Consider the following 9977-nt stretch of genomic DNA (forward strand, 5'->3'; position numbering starts at 1 on the left):
TACCTGTGCTACTTAAGACTGCTTTTGTGCTGCAGGGTCACTTTTATTCACATAGTAAACAGCTATTTTAAATTATAATATTATTTCACAATTTCGCTGTTTTTACTGTATTTTTCATCATATAGACGCAGCCTCTGTGAGTAGAGGAGACGTCTTTTAAAGAAACACTTCCCGTTCTTCTCTCTCTCTCCGCCGCAGACGCAGTGGATCTGGGTTCCCCGGATGAGCTAACGGAGATCGCGGAGGTGGACGAGGGCATCTGCACACAAGCGTGCGCCGCTCCGAGCAGCCCGCCGACCATCGTCATCAGCGGCAGCAGCTGCAGCGGGAAACCGGGCGGGAAGGGTCTGCGCCGCCTGACGGGCCGCTCCAGCAAAGACAAGGACGCGGCGAGCGGCGCGGAGCAGCTGTCGCGCAAACAGGCCACCGTCCGCGCCATGAGCGAGAACCTGGAGCTGCTGTCGCTCAAACGCCTGACGCTGACCAAGAGCGGCTCGCTGAGTCTGTCGCGCACCGCTAGCGCCGTCTTCTCACGCTCCTTCGAGCAGGTCAGCAGCGCCCTCGCCTCCAGCCCCACCGCCAATCACCTCGCGGAGGCAGACGACGGGGGCGTGGCTTATTTGGAACACCTAAGCCCCGCCCACCAGCACCGGCAGCGCTCGCCCACCATCAGTATCCACGTGACCTCTGACCTGTGACCCTAAACAGAGACGCTCACCGCTGCCACCTTGTGGCAGGAAACTGCAGCACCTTACAGGAAGTCTGTTTATTTTTTTCCTTCGGTTTTCGTCAGTCGTGATTGATTACAAAATTCATGTATTTTTGAAGTGTTTTTAATCCACGTGAAGTCAGATATTGTGTATTTTTAATGCCGATTTGGACGTTTTCATGGTATTATGAACCTTTTTTACGTGTGTGTGTGTGTGTGCGCGAACTGCAGTTCCTGTGCTCTACGTATCCCAGCATGCACTGGGCTCCAACACGAAGCCATTAGTTTCCAGGAATTTGGATGCTTGATTACAAACCCGAATCCTGAAGAAATCAGACCAAGGCAAGATTCAAGTGAAGTCAGATATTGTGTATTTTAATGCCGATTCAGATGTTTTCATGGTATTATCGCTCGATTTTTACGTGTGCAAACTGCAGTTCCTGTGCTCTACGTATCCCAGCATGCACTGGGCTCCAACACGAAGCCATCAGTTTCCAGGAATTTGGATGCTTGAATATAAATCGGATCAAAACGAGAACCGGATTCATGTGAAGTCAGATATTTCCCTTCCGTCATTCACTAATACAAATAAACTGTCAAAATGCATACATTTACATATAACATTTAATTTTGTATCAATGACGCAATTTTTAATTAATAGCAAAGCAAAATAAAATAGTGTAATTAAAATATATTTGACTGGGATTTATTTTATTTGCCTTTCGTTATTAAGCAGTTCAAGGAAATTGTCAAATTGCATACATATACATGCGATATTTAATTTACTGTTTGTTTGTTTGTTACTGTATTTTTCATCATATAAACGCAGCCTCGGTGAGCAGAAGAGTCTCTTAAACATTTCAAAACTCCACACATTTGACCGGTTTTTCTCTCTGGGTTCCAGTATCCATGTGACCTCTGACCTGTGACCCTAAACAGAGACGCTCACCGCTGCCACCTTGTGGCAGGAGACTGCAGCACCTTACAGGAAGTCTGTTTATTTTTTTCCTTCGGTTTTCGTCAGTCGTGATTGATTACAAAACTCATGTATTTTTGAAGTGTTTTTAATCCACGTGAAGTCAGATATTGTGTATTTTTAATGCCGGACTTTGAACGTATGAACTTTATGTATGCAAACTGCAGTTCCTCTTCTCTACGTATCCCAGCATACACTGGGCTCCAACCTGAAGCCATCACATCACAATTTCCAGATATTTGGATGCTTGAATACAAACCCGAGTGGAAAATCCTGAAGAAATCAGATCAAAATGAGTTGTCTTTATTTATAGTGGTCTTTTTCCTGGTGTTTCTAAAGCAATATGGTTATTATATGAATTGCTGTATGTGAGGCCAAAAGAGATGCTTTGACACGTGAGGCATGCGGGTTAGTATTGATGGTTAAACTGGTGTTAGTTAACCAGCTGTTCGTGCAGAGACCCATCAAACAGTGTGATTTTAAGCCATTATAATGAATCACTCAATCTAATAGCATCAATTTTCTGCTTTTATTGGTGCATCACTGTGCTTTTGCACCAGTATTTATTGTTTTCTTTCTTAAGATGATGTTTTCTGCTCATAATGGTTTGTGTTTTTAATTTGAAGTGGATCATCAATAACCGTGCTCGTGCTCAGATTATTTGGAGAATATGAATATTTTGTTGTGGATTGTAAATATTATTGTACTACAGTCATTTTTTGCCTTTTGTTAAAAAAGAAGGAACATTACAGTCTGAAAATAAAGCTTTCTATTTCAATTTGCCTCTGGATTTTTATTATTATCTCCATTAATGTTCAATTAAAATACTCTTAACATGGCTTTTTCCAGCTAAATGTTTTGAGATCAAATCATTAAACAATAATGATCTTTGAATGTTTTTTTTATGGATATATTATTCAAATTTAGACATAATTTGTATGTTTTTATTTTGCAATGGAAAGTTAAGTTGAGATCCTTTTGAAGGGCCATTAATTCTTTAAATAATGTTAATATTTAATTATTTGAATTTGATGCAATTTTTCAAACACGTAATATAATATAGGCCAGTTGAGTTGAAACATTGTCTGAATTCATAATAAACTGCTATTTATGTTGTCAATTGAACATACAATTTTCTACATAATTCAAATATAGTGTTATTTAAATGTGTTTTTCTGGGATTTTGTTATTTTATTTGCCTTTCATAATTCTGTAAAAAATAAAAAATTATAAAATATTTACATATAACGTTTAATTTAGTATATTAATGATGCATTTTAAAATAATAGTGTAATTAAAATATATTTATTTGACGGGTTTTTATTTGCCTTATTAAGCAATTCAAGGAAATTGTCAAATTGCATATATTTAATTTGGTATTAATTATGCATTTTTCATAACAAAATACAATTAAATATTTTCTACATTGTATCTGCTTTTGTCCTGATGTCCCCTGTGTGGCCACTATTTTGTATTAATAATATAATTTAATATTAATAAAGCAAAATAAAATAGTGTAATTAAGAAATATTTGTTTGATTGGGATTTTTGTTTGTATTTCATTAAGCAATTCAAAGAAATGGTAAAATTGTATACACATACATTTCTTTAATTTGGTATTAATTATGCATTTTTCATAAATAGCTAAATAAAATGCTTTGTCCTGTTGTCCCCTGTGTGGCCACTAGATGTCAGCGTGGCGCTTTTTTGTCGACTGTCGCAAAACTGTAGCCACAGGAACGACGCCGCCGCACGCTTTACGGCATACACGTGCTTCCTGCGCTCTTCCGTGTCCTTCAGCGCTCCTCATCGGATCCAGAGACGATCTTTGATCAAATCTGAGTAAAATCATGAGCAAACTGAGCAAAGAGAGCAAGCAGCGGCTGCAGCAGGTGTTCCAGTGCGGCCAGTTCATCATCCGCTGGGGCTTCATCCCCACCGTGCTGTACCTGGGTCAGTAATACACCCTCAAACATCTGCATATCATCGGCTTATGAAACATATTTAGCCTTTGGGAAGTCAAACATCACTATTAGTGATCCTACTTAAGAGTTAGTGACGTCAAACGAGAGACTAGCCCTCAGTATATTATTATGATTTCTGAAGAATCACGTGACACTGAAGACTGGAGTAATGATGCTGAAAATACAGCTTTGATCACAGAAATAAATTATATTTGAACACATATTCACATAGAAAACATTTATTTTAAATAGTAAAAATATTTAGCCATTTTTACTGTATTTTTGATCAAATAAATGTAGCTTTGGTGAGCAGACAAATGCATATATATCTAGAGAACAGGTCGGGCAAGGGCTGTAAACATTGAAATGTTTGCAAATGACATGCTTATTTTTACAGTATTTATGCAGATTCACTGAAGCATGTTAAAAGAGAGAATATGCATTTTACATCGACAAAGCTGATGGTAAATTTAAGGGTGATCAAAATTATTCAACCCCTTTGACCTGCAAGACATTTTACTTCCGAGAACAATCTAATGAAAATCATTAAATACACATTTGAGTGTTTCTGAGGATTGTAATCAATCTAAAAAAAAACTTCTACTGTAATAAAACATAATATGAGAAAAATATGACTCATGATAATGCAATAACACATACAGTATTAGGACTTTTCTTTAACGATATTGTCGTGATGTTCTAATTTTGACATTTAGGCAATTTAAAGAGTACAGTTTCGTTAAATCTATAGTATTTAAGTCATAAAAACCATCATGTCTTTAATGCAGTGACAATTTCCACTTCCTGCAACAGCAAAGCACTTCTGTGATGGTCTTCATCTACCCCTTTTTTGTACCATCCATGTATATTAATAGCAGTATATTTTATATAATATACATTTGCTCATTTTGAGATAATCAGCATTGGCAGATAAACACATCTGCTGTTTTTTCCCCCTTTTTATTTTTTGCATTTATGCATTTATCAGATGCTTTTATCCAAAGCGACTTACATTGCATTCAAGTTAGTTTCTACATTTTTATCAGCTCTTGCTTTCCCTGGGAATCGAACCCATGACCTTGGCGTTGCTAGCGCCATGCTCTACTATTAGAGCTACAGGAAAGGATTTTATTTCTTTATTTATTTTTAAAGTAAATACTAGGTAAAGATACTATGGAAGCCCATTTCTGCCACTGAATAAAAACTAAAAACAGGTTTTTATTTCACAATTCTGACTTTTTTCTTCCGATTGTGAGAGATAAATTTGCAATCCCCCCAAAAAATCTGAATTCAGAAGTCACAATTACGAGAAAAAGTCAGAATTGTGCGATTTATATATAAAAGCGAGTTGTTTTTTTCTCGCAAATGTGACTTTTCTCAGAATTTGTATCTTGCAATTCTCAATTTTCTCAAAATCTGACATTTCTCAAAAGTTTATATCTCGCAGTTCTGACTTTGAAACATGCAATTTGCGAATTAAGTCCAATTCTGAGGGGGAAAAAGACTATTTTCGTAACATTGCGAGTTTATATCTCTCAGTTCTGACTCTGTCTCAGCATTGTGAGATATAAACTTGCAATTGCTAGAAAAGTCACAATTACGAGAAATAAAGTCAGAATTGTGAGAGATAAACTACCAATGCTGAGTTTATAACACGCAAATGTGCTTTTATTCCCCTCGTAATTCTGACTTTTCTCAGAATTGCAAATTTATATCTTATAATTTATCATTTATATCTCAATGTTAGTCATAATTGCAAGAAAGTCGAGTTTATATCTCACAAATTTACATTTTTTTCAAGAATTGTAAGTTTATTTCACACAACTCTGACTTTGTAACTCATAACTGTGAGAATATTATTAATTTGTTTATTCTGTAGATCGTGTACGCTATTGGCATTGCATCAGTTAATAGGCAACTTGATTTGTAGATAAGTGTTCATTTTAATTTGTCATGTTCTCGTCTAATGTATCGTTATTTAATTGCATTATATATTGTTTGTTGTCCATCTTACTAGTTCCTGTTAATGTCGCCGGTCATTGAGTTGTTTCACGTCCCTGCAGGACAGTCGTCAGGACGCGTGTGTTTGGGATTCTGATCGTAATGTTGAGTGTAATGGTGTTTGTTGCGTTAGGTGTCTGCACCGCATCACTTCCTGCCGCTGTGACGCTCTGTCCTCATTGTTACGACTGTAGTGCTCCTCCGGACGGGACGGGACGGGACGGGACGGGCTTTGGGGTCAGAGTTTGTGCTCCTGCAGCGTCATCAGTATTAAATGAGGAAGCGTTCATCAGGCTTCAGGATCCACAGATATTTGCCTGCCTCTGTATTTTTGGCATGATGGGAAACGTTTAGAGATTAATGAGATGCAAAAGGAAGTTGTAGCTTTTTGTATGTCTGTTACGCAGAAAAGCCCCATGAGTCTAAACATGAGCATTTCTGAAGGAGGACGACACTATTATACAAATATAATGTTGAATATAAGAATTATATTTAATTATATAATAAATATATATTTATAATACACAGCTACTACAAAAAAAAAACTTTTATTTATGATATACAGCAATTATAAAAACTAATTATTTAAAAGAAAGGCAATTATTTAAAAGGATATAATATAAATATATACTAATAATACAAGGCTACCATAAAAATGGAAATATAATAAATATATATGAAAGTTATATATAATATACAATTATTATAAAATATATAATGTAAATATAATATTTATAATGTGTGTGTGTGTATATATATACATATTTAGAATTGTTATAAATAGATGATAGATGTTTTATTTGTATTGTATATTTTGTATATATAATACAAATACAACATCTATTGAGAAGGTTATAATTATAAATATATATGAATATAGTAAATATAAAAAAATCATGATAAATGACTTAGAAAAGTATTTAATAGATTAAATATAATGTAAAAAAATCTATAATATACAGTTGTTATAAAATTATATGAATATAATGTATAAAAATATAATATATAATACAATTGGACCAAAAACCAACAATTAAACCAGCCTGAGCTCTCTCTCTTTCACATTTGTGACCCTGGAGCACAAAACCAGTCATAAGGGTCAATTTCTCAAAATTGAGATTTATACATCATCTGAAAGCTGAATAAATAAGTCTTCATTGATGTATGGTTTGTTATGATCGGACAATATTTGGCTGAGATACAACTATTTGAAAATCTGGAATCTGAGGGAGCAAAAAAATCTAAATATTGAGAAAATCTCCTTTAAAGTTGTTCAAATGAAGTTCACAGCAATGCATATTACTAATCAAAAATGAAGTTTTGATATATTTACGGTAGGAAATTTACAAAATATCTTCATGTAACATGATCTTAAATATCCTAATGATTTTTGTCATAACAGAAAAATGTATAATTTTGATCCATACAATATATTGTTGGCTATTTCTACAAATATACCTGTGCTATACGTCTGACTGCTTTTGTGCTGCAGGGTCACATATTATGATAATTTCAGCTAAAATCAATGTTATATCCACATACTGCATTTATTTAGCTAAAGAAATAAATTCAGGAAGCACACAGGGTTCTTTATCTGATTTGACCCCACAATCGAGTCAAGTGTCCAGCATGTGTGTAATATTATATGAAAAGCAGAAGAGGCTGAGAAGAGTGTGTGCATCTGTCTTTCATCACCGCTCGCTCGGAGTGTGTTGCTCAATAAATAAAGTGGAGATGAATCAGCTCTGACGTCTGGATTCTTAGAGATGAGTCTTTCGTCGTGTTAGTCAGTCGATATTGAATGAGAACAGGAAGGATTGCCTGTGCTCGTGCTGCAACACAGGACTTTTTGCCTCTGGACTCCGGATCTGTTCGAGGCAGTTTCGTGATGCCAGTTGAACCCAGTGACTGAAGTTCCTGTGAACGAGGAGTCCAGGCTTGCTAAAGAGAGAGTGAGAGCAATACCAGACATGGACCATATATGACCACAGCATCAGTCATCTATTAGTCTGCATTAGGTCATTTAGTAATGTTACATAAACCCTCAGATGAGTCTATGGCAGGCCAATCAAACACGGGATTTGGCCACATCTGATTGGCTGATAAAGTGTTAACTGTAAAACCCATTGGGTGCTTTGCTAATGGATACTGGTTTTTTTCTGATTTTGCTAAATGATTTTTCATTTATTTTCTGCTATGTTGTGTCTAATTTGTCGTTATTAAGGTATATACATTTCAGCATTATATTGAATGTCACCTGCTGTCAAAAGCTGTCAAGAACACAAAAATAAAGTGCATTAAGAAAAGGAATACTTATTTTTGCATTGACATTATTAATGACAATTGAAAACATTTTCTCCCAAATGAAGAGATTTTCTCTCCAAAAAAACACAGTGACATTAAATTGTAATGATTCATTTATGATTGTTTTGCTCTTGTGCTGATTTAAATGAGAAAATATAGTTTTACAGTAATGAGGAACACTATGGAGAATTAAGGGAATTACAAAAATCACAAAAGTAATGGGGAAAAACTGCTTTAATTTTCTTTGTATATAATTTAGATTTACTAAATAAAAAAATATTAAATATAAATATATAAATTGAAGTAGTTATTAACATATTTATACATTTTAATATATATATATATATATATACATATACACAGTGGTGTGGAAAAGTGTTGGCCCCCTTCCTGATTTTTTATTTTATTGCATGTTTGTCACACTTTAATGTTTCAGATCCTCAAACAAATTGAAATATTAATCAATGATAACACAAGTAAACACAACATGCAGTTTTTGCATGAAGTATATATATATATGGCTATTATATAATTTTATAATTGTAGTTTTTATGCATTTTAAACTCACATTTTAATTGTAAAATCTTATGTAAAATTTTATAAAATGTATTTTATTATTGAAGTTATATAATTATATAGCGATTTATTTTTTTTACACTTTAAAATGGTAAATTAAGTGTGTGTCTGTATATATATATATATATATTAGACACGCACACACTCTAAATGATATGTATAGTTATTGATGTATAATGTATAATTACATTTTTTATTTTTTATAATATTGTTCTTTTTGTGTTCATTTTTATTGAAATGTGAGCTGAAGCAGTTCATGACATTCCCAGTGTTCACGTTTCTGAATCTTCCAGGTTTCAATAGAAGCGTGTGTTTTTTAATGTATTTATTTCTCTCTCAGGATTCAAGCGGGGAGCCGATCCAGGGATGCCTGAACCCTCGGTCCTCAGGTGAGCTTTGTGAAGATCACAGTGTTTTCACACAGAAAGCTGCTGAAGATGAGTTTGGGATGATCTGTTTTGTCTTTCAGTTTGCTCTGGGGATAAAGACGCTCCTGAAGGAAACTACAGACCCAAACTCGACTCGTCCTTCATCTCATCACGGGACGCTCGCTCGGATCTGAACTCTGTGCTGGGATGTAAATACTTCACTGTCATCTCCACCCAACGCTTTTGTGTTATTTGAAGACTTTTGCTTCCTCTTTGTCAAACATTGCATTGAGAAACACACAAAATGTTTTCTTTGTTTTTTTTTTATTGACTCTATAAAGATCATTGTAAACAATCAGCATGTTCTCTCATTCAGTTTCAAATAAATTAAACAAGTTCATAAATATATGCATCAGCAATGATTTTTAGTATCGTGCAAATGAGAAATCCCAATTTACAGTAAATAGAAAATGCTGGTACATAAATATTGCATTTATAAATATCAATGTTGCATAACATTCAATAAGTTAAAAGTACAGACTCATAAATATTAAATTATTCTGCCCTGAATTAAATATCTGCAATGGTCAATAAATAAAAATAATAGTTAAATAAATTAGTTCTTGTCGGAGCTCCAGTCTGCGGGTCTCTTGGTGTCTTTTGCTCGATGTGCAGCTTTGCGTTTGCTCATGTAATTGACGGCTCTGCACGTGTCGATCATCACGCTGGTGAGGTTGAACAGGATCGAATGCACCGTGGTCTTGCGTGTCCACGCGGATCTGACCGATGGAGGAGCGCTGGAGATCTGATCCGCCCCTCCGTCTGCTATCTGCAGCTGCAGGAACAAACACACATCAGAAACACAGCTAATGAACAACTGATGGCTTTATTTGGCCTGTTTGATGTCAGTCTATCACTAGCCATTCATGACTGGGATACTCCATAATAAACGTGTTTTATTAGGTAACCATCTGTTTATTAATGGATGAATGAGCTTCAACATGCAAAAAAAAAAAAAAGGTTAAAATAAAGTCTCATGCGATAATGCAATAGCTAACATCAAAATATATATATTAGTG

General features: G+C 34.9%; 2 protein-coding genes across 7 annotated transcripts in view; one reads left to right on the plus strand and one right to left on the minus strand.

The window, feature by feature from the left end:
* LOC306847197 (hyccin) overlaps nt 1-2466 on the plus strand; it is a 50417-nt gene extending 47951 nt beyond the window's left edge. For 4 of the 6 annotated variants that reach the window (XM_079381017.1, XM_079381019.1, XM_079381018.1 and 1 more), the window contains exon 12: nt 199-2466. Coding sequence is in view for 2 of the 6 variants with exons in the window: in XM_079381015.1 (XP_079237141.1) it covers nt 199-698 (500 nt within the window). In the remaining 4 variants the exon portion in view is untranslated. The remainder of the gene's footprint in view (nt 1-198) is intronic. The other 2 variants (XM_079381015.1, XM_079381016.1) reach the window with 1 other exon arrangement.
* A 6761-nt stretch (nt 2467-9227) lies between these two features.
* LOC306847484 (interleukin-6-like) overlaps nt 9228-9977 on the minus strand; it is a gene marked incomplete at its 5' end in the record, with an annotated part of 13784 nt that continues 13034 nt past the window's right edge. The window contains one exon of the mRNA XM_079381426.1: nt 9228-9733. Coding sequence (XP_079237552.1) covers nt 9515-9733 — 219 coding nt within the window. The 3' untranslated portion in view covers nt 9228-9514. The remainder of the gene's footprint in view (nt 9734-9977) is intronic.

This window comes from Barbus barbus (assembly GCF_936440315.1).
Source record: "Barbus barbus genome assembly, chromosome: 27".
NCBI classification, from domain to species: Eukaryota; Metazoa; Chordata; class Actinopteri; order Cypriniformes; family Cyprinidae; genus Barbus; species Barbus barbus.